Source organism: Zeus faber, assembly GCF_960531495.2.
Source record: "Zeus faber genome assembly, chromosome: 1".
In the NCBI taxonomy this organism is placed as follows: Eukaryota; Metazoa; Chordata; class Actinopteri; order Zeiformes; family Zeidae; genus Zeus; species Zeus faber.
This window is the reverse complement of record NC_137193.1, coordinates 18558834-18579814: the sequence shown is the minus strand read 5'-3', so window position 1 is coordinate 18579814 and position 20981 is coordinate 18558834. Positions and strand designations below refer to the sequence as shown.

General features: G+C 42.5%; 1 protein-coding gene across 1 annotated transcript; it reads right to left on the bottom strand.

Moving 5' to 3' along the window:
• Nucleotides 1-79: 79 nt before the first annotated feature.
• On the bottom strand, nt 80-20220 carry eppk1 (epiplakin 1). The gene is made up of 2 exons (XM_080003966.1): nt 20150-20220; nt 80-15273 (listed from the first exon to the last, which is right to left on the bottom strand). Exon 2 carries the CDS (start codon nt 15257-15259, stop codon nt 344-346), a length of 14916 nt encoding a protein of 4971 aa, XP_079860092.1. The 5' UTR covers nt 15260-15273; nt 20150-20220; the 3' UTR covers nt 80-343.
• Nucleotides 20221-20981: the final 761 nt, after the last annotated feature.

Here is a 20981-nt window from a genome sequence, read left to right as displayed (position 1 = left end):
ATGATTGCAGTTGAAAACATTTTACCTTTAAATGCAAACCTCTGAAAAATATTAAAATCCATTCACAAAAACAAACAAATTACTTATTTCATATGTTTTATTTACCATGCATCTTGACTTACAAAGTTTGATTAGAGCTGAAAGGCCTGATCATGGGCTACATTCAATACATTTACTACATGGACTAAACTCAAATAGCAAACTTATGATTATTTTTGAAAAGTTGTTTTAGGTTGCTAGAAATGATTGCGTATTGAATTATGTACATACTACAATGTGACTGCAATGTGTCACTTGTAACAAACCTAAAACCTAAATGGCAGGGTCTGTAAAGGTTTTATCTTTATCTAACCTTATTCAAGGGGAGCAAACTGAGACCTGTAACTGGATCTCTAACACACCTGTCGATGAGCTTGAGATAGGTGAGGTTCTCTTGAGTGTTGGGGTCAAAAAAGCCCTTGGTGTCATCATCATCAGCAGAGAGAATCTGATTCATTTCCTCATTAAAGTACCCTCTTTGGTAAGCAACTTGTACAGGCACTCGGTGGCTGTGCACAGGGTCAATGATGCCTCCTGTGGCAATTTGAGCCTCAAGGAGGCGAATTCCATGGTCCTTGACAATGAGATCCTTTTTCAAGGCCTGGAATAATGAAATGGTGTTTCCTGTGTAAGGATCCTTATATCCTGTCACAGCTCTTTCAGCTGATAGTAGTTTGTTTTTCCACTCAAGACCAACGACACCTTGAGCCGCAGCGTCTTCTACTGACAGTTTTTTGTTGTTCACTGGATCTATGACGAAGCCAGTGGCAGCTTGGGCCTCGAGCAGAACCAAAGATGTTCCAGGGGTTAAAAGGCCTTTGGACTTGGCCTGGTAGATGCTCATGGTTTCTTTGGTAGACTGCAGGTACACCCCTGCAATGCTGTTGGTTCCCTCTAAGTACTTGCGCACAGAGTCCATCTCACTCACTTCTGTCACAGTGATTTTTCCAGCATTGAGATCTTTATAGAGGTCCTCATTAATGATCTTGGATTCCAGCAGCTCATCTGCGGTGACATCCTTCCTTATTCCATGGAAACTGTTACTTGTGTTGGTAGTTGTGGTAGTAGTGATGGTGGTTTTTGTGATGTTGCTCACTGATTTTGTTTCTGGTGGTTCGCATGTTACAATTGAAGAGGTTGTGGTCGTTGTGGTCTGCTGTTGAATGATTGTTAGTATGATCTCCAAGAAGCGATCAATAGTAATAGCTCCAGATTTGTGCTGTTGCACAAGCTCTCTCCTCTTCTCCTCAGTGATGTATTTAGAATACAGCAGATCCCACAGTGACACAGTATGTCCTTGGTATTTTCCACCTGCTCTGGTTGTCACTGTAGACTTCAGAAGGAGTTTTGTTGCCTCATCAACAAAGAAGTAAAACTCTCCCTTCTTTACAATGACCAGCAGGCTTAGGCCTGTGATTGGATCTCTGACACAGCGCTCCACTAGCTGGAGATAGGTGAGGTTCTCTTGAGTGTTTGGGTCAAAAAAGCCCTTGGTGTCATCATCAGGGTCAGAGAGAATCTGATTCATTTCCTCATCAAAGTACCCTCTTTGGTATGCAACTTCTACAGGCACTCGGTGGCTGTGCACAGGGTCAATGATGCCCCCTGTGGCAATTTGAGCCTCAAGGAGGCGAATTCCATGGTCCTTGACAATGAGATCCTTTTTCAAGGCCTGGAATAATGAAATGGTGTTTCCTGTGTAAGGATCCTTATATCCTGTCACAGCTCTTTCAGCTGATAGTAGTTTGTTTTTCCACTCAAGACCAACCACACCTTGAGCTGCAGCGTCTTCTACTGACAGTTTTTTGTTGTACACTGGATCTATGACGAAGCCAGTGGCAGCTTGGGCCTCTAGCAGAACCAAAGATGTTCCAGGGGTTAAAAGGCCTTTGGACTTGGCCTGGTAGATGCTCATGGTTTCTTTGGTAGACTGCAGGTACACCCCTGCAATGCTGTTGGTTCCCTCTAAGTACTTGCGCACAGAGTCCATCTCACTCACTTCTGTCACAGTGATTTTTCCAGCATTAAGATCTTTATAGAGGTCCTCATTAATGATCTTGGATTCCAGCAGCTCATCTGCTGTGACATCCTTCCTTATTCCATGGAAACTGTTACTTGTGTTGGTAGTTGTGGTAGTAGTGATGGTGGTGTTTGTGATGTTGCTCACTGATTTTGTTTCTGGTGGTTTGCATGTTACAATTGAAGAGGTTGTGGTCGTTGTGGTCTGCTGCTGAATGATTGTTAGTATGATCTCCAAGAAGCGATCAAGAGTAATAGCTCCAGATTTGTGCTGTTGCACAAGCTCTCTCCTCTTTTCCTCAGTGATGTATTTAGAATACAGCAGATCCCACAGTGACACAGTATGTCCTTGGTATTTTCCACCTGCTCTGGTTGTCACTGTAGACTTCAGAAGGAGTTTTGTTGCCTCATCAACAAAGAAGTAAAACTCTCCCTTCTTTACAATGACCAGCAGGCTTAGGCCTGTGATTGGATCTCTGACACAGCGCTCCACTAGCTGGAGATAGGTGAGGTTCTCTTGAGTGTTTGGGTCAAAAAAGCCCTTGGTGTCATCATCAGGGTCAGAGAGAATCTGATTCATTTCCTCATCAAAGTACCCTCTTTGGTATGCAACTTCTACAGGCACTCGGTGGCTGTGCACAGGGTCAATGATGCCCCCTGTGGCAATTTGAGCCTCAAGGAGGCGAATTCCATGGTCCTTGACAATGAGATCCTTTTTCAAGGCCTGGAATAATGAAATGGTGTTTCCTGTGTAAGGATCCTTATATCCTGTCACAGCTCTTTCAGCTGATAGTAGTTTGTTTTTCCACTCAAGACCAACCACACCTTGAGCTGCAGCGTCTTCTACTGACAGTTTTTTGTTGTACACTGGATCTATGACGAAGCCAGTGGCAGCTTGGGCCTCTAGCAGAACCAAAGATGTTCCAGGGGTTAAAAGGCCTTTGGACTTGGCCTGGTAGATGCTCATGGTTTCTTTGGTAGACTGCAGGTACACCCCTGCAATGCTGTTGGTTCCCTCTAAGTACTTGCGCACAGAGTCCATCTCACTCACTTCTGTCACAGTGATTTTTCCAGCATTAAGATCTTTATAGAGGTCCTCATTAATGATCTTGGATTCCAGCAGCTCATCTGCTGTGACATCCTTCCTTATTCCATGGAAACTGTTACTTGTGTTGGTAGTTGTGGTAGTAGTGATGGTGGTGTTTGTGATGTTGCTCACTGATTTTGTTTCTGGTGGTTTGCATGTTACAATTGAAGAGGTTGTGGTCGTTGTGGTCTGCTGCTGAATGATTGTTAGTATGATCTCCAAGAAGCGATCAAGAGTAATAGCTCCAGATTTGTGCTGTTGCACAAGCTCTCTCCTCTTTTCCTCAGTGATGTATTTAGAATACAGCAGATCCCACAGTGACACAGTATGTCCTTGGTATTTTCCACCTGCTCTGGTTGTCACTGTAGACTTCAGAAGGAGTTTTGTTGCCTCATCAACAAAGAAGTAAAACTCTCCCTTCTTTACAATGACCAGCAGGCTTAGGCCTGTGATTGGATCTCTGACACAGCGCTCCACTAGCTGGAGATAGGTGAGGTTCTCTTGAGTGTTTGGGTCAAAAAAGCCCTTGGTGTCATCATCAGGGTCAGAGAGAATCTGATTCATTTCCTCATCAAAGTACCCTCTTTGGTATGCAACTTCTACAGGCACTCGGTGGCTGTGCACAGGGTCAATGATGCCCCCTGTGGCAATTTGAGCCTCAAGGAGGCGAATTCCATGGTCCTTGACAATGAGATCCTTTTTCAAGGCCTGGAATAATGAAATGGTGTTTCCTGTGTAAGGATCCTTATATCCTGTCACAGCTCTTTCAGCTGATAGTAGTTTGTTTTTCCACTCAAGACCAACCACACCTTGAGCCGCAGCGTCTTCTACTGACAGTTTTTTGTTGTACACTGGATCTATGACGAAGCCAGTGGCAGCTTGGGCCTCTAGCAGAACCAAAGATGTTCCAGGGGTTAAAAGGCCTTTGGACTTGGCCTGGTAGATGCTCATGGTTTCTTTGGTAGACTGCAGGTACACCCCTGCAATGCTGTTGGTTCCCTCTAAGTACTTGCGCACAGAGTCCATCTCACTCACTTCTGTCACAGTGATTTTTCCAGCATTGAGATCTTTATAGAGGTCCTCATTAATGATCTTGGATTCCAGCAGCTCATCTGCGGTGACATCCTTCCTTATTCCATGGAAACTGTTACTTGTGTTGGTAGTTGTGGTAGTAGTGATGGTGGTTTTTGTGATGTTGCTCACTGATTTTGTTTCTGGTGGTTCGCATGTTACAATTGAAGAGGTTGTGGTCGTTGTGGTCTGCTGTTGAATGATTGTTAGTATGATCTCCAAGAAGCGATCAAGAGTAATAGCTCCAGATTTGTGCTGTTGCACAAGCTCTCTCCTCTTCTCCTCAGTGATGTATTTAGAATACAGCAGATCCCACAGTGACACAGTATGTCCTTGGTATTTTCCACCTGCTCTGGTTGTCACTGTAGACTTCAGAAGGAGTTTTGTTGCCTCATCAACAAAGAAGTAAAACTCTCCCTTCTTTACAATGACCAACAGGCTTAGGCCTGTGATTGGATCTCCGACACAGCGCTCCACTAGCTGGAGATAGGTGAGGTTCTCTTGAGTGTTGGGGTCAAAAAAGCCCTTGGTGTCATCATCAGGGTCAGAGAGAATCTGATTCATTTCCTCATCAAAGTACCCTCTTTGGTATGCAACTTGTACAGGCACTCGGTGGCTGTGCACAGGGTCAATGATGCCTCCTGTGGCAATTTGAGCCTCAAGGAGGCGAATTCCATGGTCCTTGACAATAAGATCCTTTTTCAAGGCCTGGAATAATGAAATGGTGTTTCCTGTGTAAGGATCCTTATATCCTGTCACAGCTCTTTCAGCTGATAGTAGTTTGTTTTTCCACTCAAGACCAACCACACCTTGAGCCGCAGCGTCTTCTACTGACAGTTTTTTGTTGTACACTGGATCTATGACGAAGCCAGTGGCAGCTTGGGCCTCTAGCAGAACCAAAGATGTTCCAGGGGTTAAAAGGCCTTTGGACTTGGCCTGGTAGATGCTCATGGTTTCTTTGGTAGACTGCAGGTACACCCCTGCAATGCTGTTGGTTCCCTCTAAGTACTTGCGCACAGAGTCCATCTCACTCACTTCTGTCACAGTGATTTTTCCAGCATTAAGATCTTTATAGAGGTCCTCATTAATGATCTTGGATTCCAGCAGCTCATCTGCTGTGACATCCTTCCTTATTCCATGGAAACTGTTACTTGTGTTGGTAGTTGTGGTAGTAGTGATGGTGGTGTTTGTGATGTTGCTCACTGATTTTGTTTCTGGTGGTTTGCATGTTACAATTGAAGAGGTTGTGGTCGTTGTGGTCTGCTGCTGAAGGATTGTTAGTATGATCTCCAAGAAGCGATCAATAGTAATAGCTCCAGATTTGTGCTGTTGCACAAGCTCTCTCCTCTTCTCCTCAGTGATGTATTTAGAATACAGCAGATCCCACAGTGACACAGTATGTCCTTGGTATTTTCCACCTGCTCTGGTTGTCACTGTAGACTTCAGAAGGAGTTTTGTTGCCTCATCAACAAAGAAGTAAAACTCTCCCTTCTTTACAATGACCAGCAGGCTTAGGCCTGTGATTGGATCTCTGACACAGCGCTCCACTAGCTGGAGATAGGTGAGGTTCTCTTGAGTGTTTGGGTCAAAAAAGCCCTTGGTGTCATCATCAGGGTCAGAGAGAATCTGATTCATTTCCTCATCAAAGTACCCTCTTTGGTATGCAACTTCTACAGGCACTCGGTGGCTGTGCACAGGGTCAATGATGCCCCCTGTGGCAATTTGAGCCTCAAGGAGGCGAATTCCATGGTCCTTGACAATGAGATCCTTTTTCAAGGCCTGGAATAATGAAATGGTGTTTCCTGTGTAAGGATCCTTATATCCTGTCACAGCTCTTTCAGCTGATAGTAGTTTGTTTTTCCACTCAAGACCAACCACACCTTGAGCCGCAGCGTCTTCTACTGACAGTTTTTTGTTGTACACTGGATCTATGACGAAGCCAGTGGCAGCTTGGGCCTCTAGCAGAACCAAAGATGTTCCAGGGGTTAAAAGGCCTTTGGACTTGGCCTGGTAGATGCTCATGGTTTCTTTGGTAGACTGCAGGTACACCCCTGCAATGCTGTTGGTTCCCTCTAAGTACTTGCGCACAGAGTCCATCTCACTCACTTCTGTCACAGTGATTTTTCCAGCATTGAGATCTTTATAGAGGTCCTCATTAATGATCTTGGATTCCAGCAGCTCATCTGCGGTGACATCCTTCCTTATTCCATGGAAACTGTTACTTGTGTTGGTAGTTGTGGTAGTAGTGATGGTGGTTTTTGTGATGTTGCTCACTGATTTTGTTTCTGGTGGTTCGCATGTTACAATTGAAGAGGTTGTGGTCGTTGTGGTCTGCTGTTGAATGATTGTTAGTATGATCTCCAAGAAGCGATCAAGAGTAATAGCTCCAGATTTGTGCTGTTGCACAAGCTCTCTCCTCTTCTCCTCAGTGATGTATTTAGAATACAGCAGATCCCACAGTGACACAGTATGTCCTTGGTATTTTCCACCTGCTCTGGTTGTCACTGTAGACTTCAGAAGGAGTTTTGTTGCCTCATCAACAAAGAAGTAAAACTCTCCCTTCTTTACAATGACCAACAGGCTTAGGCCTGTGATTGGATCTCCGACACAGCGCTCCACTAGCTGGAGATAGGTGAGGTTCTCTTGAGTGTTGGGGTCAAAAAAGCCCTTGGTGTCATCATCAGGGTCAGAGAGAATCTGATTCATTTCCTCATCAAAGTACCCTCTTTGGTATGCAACTTGTACAGGCACTCGGTGGCTGTGCACAGGGTCAATGATGCCTCCTGTGGCAATTTGAGCCTCAAGGAGGCGAATTCCATGGTCCTTGACAATAAGATCCTTTTTCAAGGCCTGGAATAATGAAATGGTGTTTCCTGTGTAAGGATCCTTATATCCTGTCACAGCTCTTTCAGCTGATAGTAGTTTGTTTTTCCACTCAAGACCAACCACACCTTGAGTTGCAGCGTCTTCTACTGACAGTTTTTTGTTGTACACTGGATCTATGACGAAGCCAGTGGCAGCTTGGGCCTCTAGCAGAACCAAAGATGTTCCAGGGGTTAAAAGGCCTTTGGACTTGGCCTGGTAGATGCTCATGGTTTCTTTGGTAGACTGCAGGTACACCCCTGCAATGCTGTTGGTTCCCTCTAAGTACTTGCGCACAGAGTCCATCTCACTCACTTCTGTCACAGTGATTTTTCCAGCATTAAGATCTTTATAGAGGTCCTCATTAATGATCTTGGATTCCAGCAGCTCATCTGCTGTGACATCCTTCCTTATTCCATGGAAACTGTTACTTGTGTTGGTAGTTGTGGTAGTAGTGATGGTGGTGTTTGTGATGTTGCTCACTGATTTTGTTTCTGGTGGTTTGCATGTTACAATTGAAGAGGTTGTGGTCGTTGTGGTCTGCTGCTGAAGGATTGTTAGTATGATCTCCAAGAAGCGATCAATAGTAATAGCTCCAGATTTGTGCTGTTGCACAAGCTCTCTCCTCTTCTCCTCAGTGATGTATTTAGAATACAGCAGATCCCACAGTGACACAGTATGTCCTTGGTATTTTCCACCTGCTCTGGTTGTCACTGTAGACTTCAGAAGGAGTTTTGTTGCCTCATCAACAAAGAAGTAAAACTCTCCCTTCTTTACAATGACCAGCAGGCTTAGGCCTGTGATTGGATCTCTGACACAGCGCTCCACTAGCTGGAGATAGGTGAGGTTCTCTTGAGTGTTGGGGTCAAAAAAGCCCTTGGTGTCATCATCAGGGTCAGAGAGAATCTGATTCATTTCCTCATCAAAGTACCCTCTTTGGTATGCAACTTCTACAGGCACTCGGTGGCTGTGCACAGGGTCAATGATGCCTCCTGTGGCAATTTGAGCCTCAAGGAGGCGAATTCCATGGTCCTTGACAATAAGATCCTTTTTCAAGGCCTGAAATAATGAAATGGTGTTTCCTGTGTAAGGATCCTTATATCCTGTCACAGCTCTTTCAGCTGATAGTAGTTTGTTTTTCCACTCAAGACCAACCACACCTTGAGCTGCAGCGTCTTCTACTGACAGTTTTTTGTTGTACACTGGATCTATGACGAAGCCAGTGGCAGCTTGGGCCTCTAGCAGAACCAAAGATGTTCCAGGGGTTAAAAGGCCTTTGGACTTGGCCTGGTAGATGCTCATGGTTTCTTTGGTAGACTGCAGGTACACCCCTGCAATGCTGTTGGTTCCCTCTAAGTACTTGCGCACAGAGTCCATCTCACTCACTTCTGTCACAGTGATTTTTCCAGCATTAAGATCTTTATAGAGGTCCTCATTAATGATCTTGGATTCCAGCAGCTCATCTGCTGTGACATCCTTCCTTATTCCATGGAAACTGTTACTTGTGTTGGTAGTTGTGGTAGTAGTGATGGTGGTGTTTGTGATGTTGCTCACTGATTTTGTTTCTGGTGGTTCGCATGTTACAATTGAAGAGGTTGTGGTCGTTGTGGTCTGCTGCTGAATGATTGTTAGTATGATCTCCAAGAAGCGATCAATAGTAATAGCTCCAGATTTGTGCTGTTGCACAAGCGCTCTCCTCTTCTCCTCAGTGATGTATTTAGAATACAGCAGATCCCACAGTGACACAGTATGTCCTTGGTATTTTCCACCTGCTCTGGTTGTCACTGTAGACTTCAGAAGGAGTTTTGTTGCCTCATCAACAAAGAAGTAAAACTCTCCCTTCTTTACAATGACCAGCAGGCTTAGGCCTGTGATTGGATCTCTGACACAGCGCTCCACTAGCTGGAGATAGGTGAGGTTCTCTTGAGTGTTGGGGTCAAAAAAGCCCTTGGTGTCATCATCAGGGTCAGAGAGAATCTGATTCATTTCCTCATCAAAGTACCCTCTTTGGTATGCAACTTCTACAGGCACTCGGTGGCTGTGCACAGGGTCAATGATGCCTCCTGTGGCAATTTGAGCCTCAAGGAGGCGAATTCCATGGTCCTTGACAATAAGATCCTTTTTCAAGGCCTGGAATAATGAAATGGTGTTTCCTGTGTAAGGATCCTTATATCCTGTCACAGCTCTTTCAGCTGATAGTAGTTTGTTTTTCCACTCAAGACCAACCACACCTTGAGCTGCAGCGTCTTCTACTGACAGTTTTTTGTTGTACACTGGATCTATGACGAAGCCAGTGGCAGCTTGGGCCTCTAGCAGAACCAAAGATGTTCCAGGGGTTAAAAGGCCTTTGGACTTGGCCTGGTAGATGCTCATGGTTTCTTTGGTAGACTGCAGGTACACCCCTGCAATGCTGTTGGTTCCCTCTAAGTACTTGCGCACAGAGTCCATCTCACTCACTTCTGTCACAGTGATTTTTCCAGCATTGAGATCTTTATAGAGGTCCTCATTAATGATCTTGGATTCCAGCAGCTCATCTGCGGTGACATCCTTCCTTATTCCATGGAAACTGTTACTTGTGTTGGTAGTTGTGGTAGTAGTGATGGTGGTTTTTGTGATGTTGCTCACTGATTTTGTTTCTGGTGGTTCGCATGTTACAATTGAAGAGGTTGTGGTCGTTGTGGTCTGCTGCTGAATGATTGTTAGTATGATCTCCAAGAAGCGATCAAGAGTAATAGCTCCAGATTTGTGCTGTTGCACAAGCTCTCTCCTCTTCTCCTCAGTGATGTATTTAGAATACAGCAGATCCCACAGTGACACAGTATGTCCTTGGTATTTTCCACCTGCTCTGGTTGTCACTGTAGACTTCAGAAGGAGTTTTGTTGCCTCATCAACAAAGAAGTAAAACTCTCCCTTCTTTACAATGACCAGCAGGCTTAGGCCTGTGATTGGATCTCTGACACAGCGCTCCACTAGCTGGAGATAGGTGAGGTTCTCTTGAGTGTTGGGGTCAAAAAAGCCCTTGGTGTCATCATCAGGGTCAGAGAGAATCTGATTCATTTCCTCATCAAAGTACCCTCTTTGGTATGCAACTTGTACAGGCACTCGGTGGCTGTGCACAGGGTCAATGATGCCTCCTGTGGCAATTTGAGCCTCAAGGAGGCGAATTCCATGGTCCTTAACAATGAGATCCTTTTTCAAGGCCTGGAATAATGAAATGGTGTCTCCTGTGTAAGGATCCTTGTATCCTGTCACTGCTCTTTCTGCTGAAAGTAATTTTTTTTTCCATTCACATCCAACCACACCTTGAGCTGCAGCTTCTTCTACTGACAGTTTTTTGTTGTTCACTGGATCTATGATGAAGCCAGTGGCAGCTTGGGCCTCAAGCAGAACGAGAGAGGTGCCGGGGGTCAAAATTCCCCTGGACTTTGCCTCATAAATGCTCATAACCTTTTTTGATGATTCAACCCTTACACCTGATATACAGTTGGTGGCTCCAAGGTACTTCTGAATGGATTCCATTTTGCTAACATTCTCTTCAGTAACTTCTCCTTGTATAATCTTTGTGAAGAGCTCTTTTGAGATGATTTTTGACTCATACAATTCACTTGCTGAGACCTGCTTCCTTAGACCTTTAAATTTCTTTTCTTTGGATGCCACCTCTGTAATTATTACAGTGAGTATTTCAATGATTTCCTCTATTTTCATAACCCCTGTCTTGTATTGCTGAAGAAGTTGATTCCTCTTTTGTTCTGAAATATATTCAGAGAGCAATACCTCCCACAGAGTGATCGGGTTTCCTTGAAATCGTCCTGCATTCATGCTGACTTCATAGTTCTTGAAACAAAGCTCGGTTTGCTTATCAGTATAAAAGACGCGTGATCCTTCTTCGTAAAGGGGTAGAAGAAGAAGACCTGTCAGAGGGTCTTTTTCGCATCTCTCTTTCAACTGTACATAGGTGAGACATTCTTTTGTGTTTGGATCAAAGAAACCCTTTGTGTCATCACTGGTGTCAGATAACATTTTGTTCATTTCCTCATCAAAATATCCCTTTTTCATGGCAACATGAATAGGAATCCTGTGACTTTGAACAGGATCAATAAGCCCCCCCGTTGCAATCTGTGCTTCAAGTAGACGAATGCCATGGCTTTTCTCAATCAGATCTTTACCCATTGCTTCAAACAGAGATATTGTTGCATTTGTGTATGGATCCACATAGCCTGTAACAGCTTGCTCAGCTGACAGCAGTTTCTCATGTACATCTCCACCAATTAATTTTGCTCTTACTGCTTCATCAGCAGTATAGAATTTGGCTTTGACTGGGTCGATGACAAATCCTGTTGCAGCCTGAGCCTCAAGTAACACAAGTGCAGCGCCAGGTGTCAACAAGTTTTGGGCTTTTGCTTCATAGATGCTCATTATTTTCTTGGTTGGATAAATAATAATTCCGGCAATGGCTCCAGTTCCATCCAAGTATTTTTGCACACATTCTTGTTTAGTCACATCTTCTAGAGTAACTTTCCCTTCCTCTATATCCTGAAATGTGTTTGCTTCAATGATGTCTGAATCCAGCAGCTGTTTTGCAGAGATGGGTTTTCTCAAGCCCATTATGGTCTTGTGGGTTTCAGTCTGTTCCAGTTTTGTAATTGTGCAAATCACCATCGTTATTATGTTTTCTACGGTTATTTTGCTTGTCCTGTATTTTTCTATTAATTCAAGTCGCTGATCATCTGTGAAATATCCAGAATGGATTAAGTCCCAAAGAGGAACAGATTTTCCAGAGTAAAGGCCCACTGATATTGGCACAGCTGTCTTTTCAAACTCTTGCTTTATTTCTGAGTCTGTATAGATTTTCACTTTCATTGTCCCGGTAACTTTGACTTTGTCATTCAGTGGCAGTAGAAACAGGCCAGTTTCTGGATCTTTTACACATTTTCCTAACATTTCCATGTATGTCAGGTTTTCTTGGGTCTTTGGGTCAAAGAAACCCTTGGTGTCATCACTGGAGTCTGACAGAATCTGATTAAGTCCAGCATCAAAATATCCCTCCCTGTATGCAACCTGGAGGGGTAGGTGGAGGCGCTTCAGGGGGTCAATGATGCCACCTGTTGCGATCTGGGCCTCAAGCAAACGGATGGCATGCTCCTTTACAATCAAATCTTTTTTTAATGCTTGAAAGAGAGAGATCTTTTTGTCAGTGTATGGATCTTTGTAACCTGTGACAGCCTTCTCCGCAGACAGGAGCTTTTCGTACATCTGTGGACCAATTACCTTCTCTTTTAAAGCCTGTTCCACAGATAATCTTTTGTTCTTTGTAGGATCCACAATGAACCCTGTGGCTGCCTGAGCCTCTAAAAGACAAAGGGCAGTACCAGGTGTTATAATGCCCTTTTGTTGCGCTTCATAGATGCTTAGTTTCTGTTCAGAGGGTTGGAGTATCACACCAGCTACACAGCTTTTTCCTTGTAGGTAGGTTCTCACACTATCCATCTCCATCACATCATTGCCTGTCAGTTTCCCATCTATCAAACTATTGTATGTTGTCTTATCCACAATTTCTAGTCTCAGAAGATCTACGACAGATACTTCTCCTCTGAGTCCCTCAAAATTCAGTTCCGCTTGCTGCTTTATTTCTTTTCTTTCAACAATCTCCAAAATTGTGACAATGAGTTGTTCCAGTGTGATTTTTCGTGACTTATAAAGCTTGAACAAATCTTGCCTTTTGCCCTCAGAAAGATATTCTGAATTGATAAGGTCCCAGAGGGTTGTGTGCCTCCCACTGAATCTGCCATACTTAACAGTGACAGTGGCTGTAAAGGTTTCCCTAATGTTATCATCGATGTTTATTTTGTTTATTTTTCCTTTAAGTGGAAGGAGACACAGGCCTGTACTTGGATCAGTGACACATCTTTCCATGAGCTGCAGGTAAGTCAGGTTCTCGTGAGTATTGGGGTCAAAGAACCCTTTAGTATCATCAGTTGGATCAATCAGGATCTGATTCATTTCCTCATTAAAGTACCCCCTCTTATAGGCCACATGGACAGGGATACGAAGACTGTTTACAGGGTCAATGATTCCTCCAGTAGCAATCTGTGCCTCCAGCAGACGGATTCCATGGTCGCGTACGATGAGATTCTTTTGCATGGCTTGGAACAAGGAGATTATTTTTCCATCATTTGGATCTTTGTAACCAGTCACTGCTCTCTCTGCTGATTGTAACTTTTGATGGACCTCCGGGCCAATAATCTTGGCCTTAACTGCCTCATCTACTGAAAACTGTCTGTTTCCAATAGGGTCAATAATGAACCCTGTTGCTGCCTGGGCTTCAAGTAAAATCAATGCAGTTCCTGGCATAAGCTTTCCCTTCTGTTTGGCCTGGTAGATGGTTATGATCTGAGAATCAGGAAGCAGAATACCTGCAATGCTATCTTTTCCCTGTAGATACATGTTTACATTTTCATCTTCTGTAATTTCCTTCACTGTCTTCTTTCCCTTCTCAAGCTGCTCCAGAACCTCCTCACTGATGATATCAGCCTCTACCAACTGTTTTCCTGTGACGGTTTCTCTGATTCCTTCAAAGATTACCTCGGATGTTTTCACACAATTATCTATGACTTCCAGGACTGTTGTAATGATCATCTTGATTGTGAGCTTCCCCTGTTTATACTTGTTAATGATTTCTTGCCTCTGGTTTTCATCAAAATACTCTGACATCAGCAGTTCCCACAGAGACACTGTCATCCCCATGTATTTCCCACATGTTACTTCCACCTTCACTTCCTTGAAAGCCATTTTGGTGTGGAAGTCGATAAAACTGGAATTCAATCCATCTGACTTTTCAAAGAGAGGGAGCAGGCAGAGTCCTGTTGCTGGGTCAATGACACATCTTTCCATCAGCTCAAGATAGGTTAGATTGTCTTTAGTGTTTGGGTCAAAAAAGCCTTTGGTGTCATCTCCACAGTCCTCTAGTATGGCATTCATGTCTTCAGTTAGGTACCTTCTCTGGTAGGCCACCTCCACAGGAACTCTGTGACTGTTGATGGGGTCAATTATTCCTCCTGTGGCGATTTGAGCTTCCAGTAAGCGGATCCCATGTTCCTTTACAATAAGATCTTTTGACAGTGCTTGAAAAAGGGAGATGGTTTCATCTGTGTAGGGGTCTTTGTACCCAGTTACTGCCCGCTCAGCGGAAAGTAGCTTTGCACAATACTCTGGGCCAACAAGTTTGTTTTTGATAGCTTCTTCTACACTGTATTTCTTGTTTTTAATAGGATCAATGATGAATCCAGTGGCAGCTTGTGCTTCCAACAGAACCAGTGCGGTTCCTGGCATCAATATGCCTTTCTTCTTTGCTTCAAAGATGCTCATTCTCTCATTAGTTGAGAGTATTGCTACGCCAGCGATGCTGCCTTTCCCCTCCAAGTATTCTTTCACCGACTCCATGAGCATTACATCCTGTGTCGTTGTCTTCCCTATCTGCAAGCTGTCATATGTTTCTTTGTCAATTACTTTTGACTCCAGGAGCTCAGAGGAGGAAATTCCTCTGCGCAGGCCTTTGAAGGCAATGGAGACTGGAAGAAGCAGCAGGCCTGTATCCGGATCCTTCAAACAGTTTTCCAGCATATGACGGTAGTTGAGATTTTCTTGTGAGTTTGGATTGTAGAAAACTCTAAGCTCCTCCATCTGGTCGCTGAGCAAGCCTTTCTCATAATAACCCTTCTTAATTGCTGACTCCAGTGATATGCATTTCCCCTCAACGGGGTCGAAAATACCTTGTGTGGATATCTGTGCTTCCAGCAGCCTCAGTCCATGGTCCTTTGGAACTAAATCTTTTTGTATTGCCTGGAATACAGAGATGGTTTGGTTGGTGTAGGGATCAACATAACCACAGACGGCTCTGCCAGCTGCCAGGAGTTTCTCTTTCATCTCAGGACCAACGATTCCCTCCTTGATGGCGTCCTCCACAGTAAATCTTAGGTTGTGGACTGGGTCGATGACACCTCCAGTGGCAGCTTGAGCTTCAAGCAGAGCTAATGCTGTTCCCGGCTTGAGAAGACGCATTTTCATGGCTTGATAAATGGTTTTCCTCTCCTTTGTTTTCTCTTGAAAAATACCTGCCACGGGGCCAAAATGCTCTTTGTAGCCATTTAGCTTCATGTGAATATCTTCATTGGTGGCGTCCATTTTGACAGAAAAACCTGTGTCAACAAAGAGAAGAGAAAACTCAGATTGTTATTCTGGCAGCTAGAAATGTACTTAAATTCTGCTTACTGCTTACATCGAAAGTTGTATTCTTTTATCTTAGCTATCAATAAATATACCATGGCCTGTCTCAATCATATCATCATATAATAGCGACACCTCAAACTTCGTTTTGGTCATTAGTTTAATCATCATTCTAAATCAATGCACGTTATACTTGGAAGTATCAGATCACAGTATCACTGTGGATGTCAGTACTTTGATAAACCAGAGGCTCGAAATCATAAAGTCATCAAACTTTGGTATTAAATGCCAACACAAGATACAGTGGATGCAATTCTACTGATACTATAAATGTATTGACATGCGATATCCGGCCCTGATTATGACACCACAAAAAGTAAAACCACAACCTCCAAACCTGTGATTTGGACGACTGTTTTCCCAGTGTCACCAGTTTGACTGATGCACCAATGTGTTTGTCTGTGTTTTACACATGGAGCCACTTCCCTGAGCTCTGAAATAGTAAATGTGTTGGTGTAGTTTTCAATTTTTAGAATATTTAAAGCAGATTTTACTAAAAGTAACTTGTACTTTCGTAACTGCTACTCACAATTCATCAAGGTAGGAGAAGAACTACTTCTTACTTGTGCTATCTAGCCAATCCTGCACTGCACCCTCTCTACATGTTAAACAGTTGTTAACACTTTCTTCGATTGTTGTTCCTATCTCCACTATTTGCTTTGGCAAGCCAAGGCCCCTATGAAACTGGAACTTCAAGATGCTAAAACTCATACAAGTTTCTGGTTCTTACGGTGCCTGGGAGACATTCACAAGCAAGAAAAATCTTCCACTGATTACTTTGAGTAAAGTTTGTAAGAGTTCAAATTCTGTAGTTAGATTCATAACTAAATATTAATAATACACACTGAAACTTAAATTTAATACTGATGTTCTGAAACTTTCGTTAGACATTTTCGCACCAAACAGTTGTGGGGACTCCCTGATGGAAACTAGGACCTGGCGAGGTCCTCCAAGAACTAGATACCGTCAAGGGCTTTTTTTCTGTTTGCTTTCGCACCGCCAGTAGGAACGCTGAAGTGACATCATCCAACAGGGTTTTAGTGTGACTTCTGATTGGTATTTACTCTGTAAACTCTTACTGATTTCACCTTATCAGTACACTAAAATCTGTTTCTGAACAAATTTGAGGCGAGAATTAAACAATCCAGTAATAAACAAATAAGCAACTCATATTAGATCTATGAGGCCTAATTTAAAAGTTAGTTCCACTTTTGTTAGGATTATAGGGCACACACATTCATTCATTCAATAAACGTCGGTAAATAAAATAAATGAAATACATCTACAATAAAAATACTGTTCATATTTGTTTTTTATTTTTATTGGTTATTTTTTTTTTTTTTACAGCTGAGTGTACATGGGCTGGTCCCCACCCAGAACAATGCGACTCGACCGGGCAGACTGTCTTCAGTGCACCGTGCCGTGGAGTTACGTCGGGACCGATCACCGTGCACTTACATCACTGAAGGTTCCTCTTGTGCCGGTTAGTCCCTGCCCTGCAGTAGGCGCTAACAAGGTTTCTCAAAGGTGTCATTCTAATAACTACAACTGTTCCTAGTTCCTGCAGTGCAGAAACAAAAAAAGGACCTGTTCCTCCAAAAGTTCTGAGAACTATGAAAATTGGCGATGTGAAAACGTCTATTGAGTGGCACTATTACTGTCAGCAATGACACTTTTTAAACTTGTTTTCAAGTACAATATTTTGCAAGTAAGTGTTATTCTACTCGTGTAAACCTTTTATTTCCTAAAATTTTTTCCACCTCTCTAATTATTATTGGGAAATGGACTGAGCTGCAAACTGCATAAAAGGGGCTGCCAAACATACTTTATGTGTAGGGAGTGTTTCCACTGCTTCAGGCCAGTAAAGGAGCACTCCCCCGTACCCCCCACCCACACCCCCCAACCACACCCCTCCAGGACCCAGCCCCATGTGGGAGTGGAGCCAGAGTGAACGTAATCATTTACAGGGTGTGGAGCAGTCCACATAAAATAAAACAAAAAATGCAGTCCACAATCATGCTTCTGTGTTAATGCTTTACTATAGAATTTAGCCGAGTCAAGAAGATAAGGCCGACGATTAGAGACGGTCCATTCATCCTGGGATAAAACCTGCAGGGTTACTGCAGCTCACATCAAAATAATAGGGAATAATAATAATAATAATAATAATAATCATAATCATAATAATCATAATATATGCCATACACAAACAACAAAAAAATACAAAAATTGTTCTATATAATAAACAAACATTACCAATAAACAACAAAAAATAAATGTAAAAATAGACAATCAATTAAAATAAATCAAACTTTAGCAATAAACATAAAAGCTCTGTATCAGCAATTTCTGCATAATTACAAGCTGTAATTATGCATGAAGGTCTGTGAAAGGCTTGTCAGGGCATTTCGTCCTGACAAGCCATCCTGACGAGATGGAAATCAGTTTGGCATTCTCGTGCAAGAATGTCTTTGTGTCAGGCCGTTAACTATAGCGCTGATCTGTTGTTTCACTGGGTAAAGTTGTACACCAACATTCTTTGCTTTGCAAACAATTTAACACCATCCAGTTTGCATTTACACTACAGTCACAGCAGGAGCTTTATGACGACACCCAGCAACAAGTCAAAATATCTCAATATCTTCAGATTAGACACAAAGTTGACATCACCACACCAGTGGATGCAAAACACCTTTTTATTTGAACAGTAGCTGCTCAGTGTCCTGTGGGAGATTACGACTTGCTTTGTAAATTATCGAACGTTCAAAGGAATTGACCGGTTACTTTACATTTATTACACTCTGTGAGTGTGATTATCAAATAAAGGCAAATTCATTTGATACAGAAAGGTGCTGAGCAGGAGTTGAATGCAGCTCTATGTTGCATGCATGTGAGACATGTTCTGTATCGCAAGACTGAACCAAAGCTGGAAATGTGATTGAGTGTTTCCTGTAATAGCTGTAATTTTAATGTCCGGCCATACTTTCTGCTTTTTCTTGTTTTGTTTGCTATGGTCTGTATGCCTGTATTTTTACTTTTTTACTCTTTTTTTGGGGAGCCCATGTAACTTCTTACAATGGAACTAGATGGAAGTGAACCTTTTTATTTGATTTTTGTGTGTATGCATGGTGCTTATACAGTATTCCTAACTATGGCATATTCACTGTTTATTAACTGCCAAAATAAACTGTTTTATCATCTGCTTTGAATGCATGTTTTAGTCTATTTAATCTTGAAACACAGGACTTGAAACCATAATGTTGATGCCTATATTTGCATTTCATTGTGTGGCCAATGTAATGTAATAACTTCAGTCGTGCTAAAGGAGGATCATATTGCCAAACAAAAAATTAAAATATTTTTAAAATGTTTCCTTAATTTTCCTTCCTTTCCAAAATTGTCAATATTATACTTTTACTTTTTATGCAAGTACACTTTTTGAAACCTTGCAAGTACTATTCTGTTGTTGTTTGTATTAAATAAATGCTTTTACTTTTGATACTTGACTACATTTTATATAAAGTACTTTAAGCACTGTAATACATTTACGTGCATAAATCATTTCATGGTGGACATTAACTTATTACCTGTTTCTATATCCACTTCTATAGTATTTAAGTATGGAGGATGTGAGGTATTTTCTCCACCACTGACTTTAAAAATATGTTCATGTGCTGCAACCTGGCCTTTGTTTACAAGATTCATAACCTTAACACCTCGTTTAACTTTTAAATGATTCCAAGTACTGTATATACATTATGTAACGTATTCCAAAGTTAGAACAGCCGGAGGGTTCTAACTAAAAAGCATTACAAAAAAAAAGCTCACAAAAACAATACATATGGAGAGAAGGTTATATGGTGTTCCAGATCCTGTGAATGAAACAAGAGTTTCACGCCATATCACTCTCTCTCTTCTCCCTCTACGTTTGAATTGAACTACAGTGCATCGACATTACCCTCTGCTCTATTTTCCTCAGAGCGATAAAACAAGAGGACGAGGCAACAGAGTGTCCTGTTGACCGTTACCTAACACTGACCAACGCCCATCAACCATCAACCCACCCCAAAGCCCCTGTGGAATTCATTCTTTTTTTTTTTTGTTTTTCAAAGCTTTTCAGCTTTCCCACTGACCCAGGCACCGACAAGTCAGTCACAACCGACTTGTCGTGACTCGATGTGGTCTGACAAAAACATAGCGACACTGTTTGGACAGCGGCGGGTAGAGGTGATCAGTCAGGAATGTTTACGTTCCCTTTTTATCAGGAGGGAGGAGGCGCACCATGCAGGATACTGCAGGAAATGGCGTAATGCTGTAATGTTATTTCTACACCTCTGGCCGCTGTTAAGAACTTTTTTTTTTTTTTAAACCAGAAAGATTTAAACCAGTTTGTCACGGTTGCACTCATGGGGTCAACAAAAGTGTGATTTACACACCTCAGTACTCACTGTAACACATAGACGCAGAGGTGGAAAAAGTACAAATACCCTGACTCAAAATCACTCTAGTGAAAGGGCCACATTGACATTTCTACTTTAGTATAAGCATATAGCTCCTGACTCTTAAATGCACCTTGAGTATTAAAAGTAAAAGTACTTGTCATGTCCAGAGTCCTGATATACCAGAGATATAATACTTCATAATGAACAACTGTTTCTCATCTTATCTCATGCATATCCTGATGATTATAATAATAATAGAAATAATTTACAATAACCCACCACTGCATCAAGGCATGTAAAAGGTAGGTACAGCGGTTTAAATATTAACACAGGAGAATTCCCTTACCTTGTCTGGGTGCCGTTAGAGCGTAGACACGGGTCTCTCAGGTGGGTGGACAGACGAGGCGAGGCAGTGCTTCAGATATACTGCAGGACCCATCTGAGAAGCTCCTCCTCTCCTTCTCCGGATCCTCCTCCTCTTCCTCCTCCTCCTCTGGCCCGTGGAGGAGTCCAATTTTGGAGAGCTGTGAGGCCAGGAGGTCAGGAATTCCTGTGGGTTTCCTCAGAAGCATTGTCCATTGTCTTAAGAAATAAAAAACAAGTTCAATGTTCCTGCTTCCCATCCTTGATGAGGGGATTTACCAACTATATGAATGTGTTAATTATTCTCCTTTTTTTTTTTAAATCTTTTTATTAATTGTCAGATGTGTCTGTTTATTTTTATTGTTCATTATTAGTTTTATTGTAGGTTTCACATTTTATATTGTTTGTTTTTAGGATTATTTTCTGGTTTATTGTTAATTGTAAATTGTATGCCTATTGTACATGGCAATTCTTATTATTTTATCATTGTTACCTATTTTTGGGTGTGAGCTTCCGTTCTGTCTGTCTGTCTGTCTGTCTGTCTGTCTGTCTGTCTGTCTGTCCGTCTTTCTTGCTGGCTTTGTTTCAAAGCATCCCCTCCGCTTGGCAGGTTTCCAGCCGTGAATAGCCAAGAGACATTTCTGGTGGTGTGACTGTTCGCTCAGTTTCACATTAAAAATCAGTTGCACCGTGTAGAAACTTGCAGGGCAAGGTGTCGTAAATGTGTGAGAGGCTGACGAAAGACTTGAATCAAACTGTAATAAAATACTCAGATACTTACCTCAGTGACTAATGTGCACAGGTGCAGGAAACTG

Excerpts from the sequence above, each read along its gene's own strand:
- eppk1 (XM_080003966.1), bottom strand. The coding sequence starts at position 15,259 with ATGGACGCCACCAATGAAGATATTCACATGAAGCTAAATGGCTACAAA.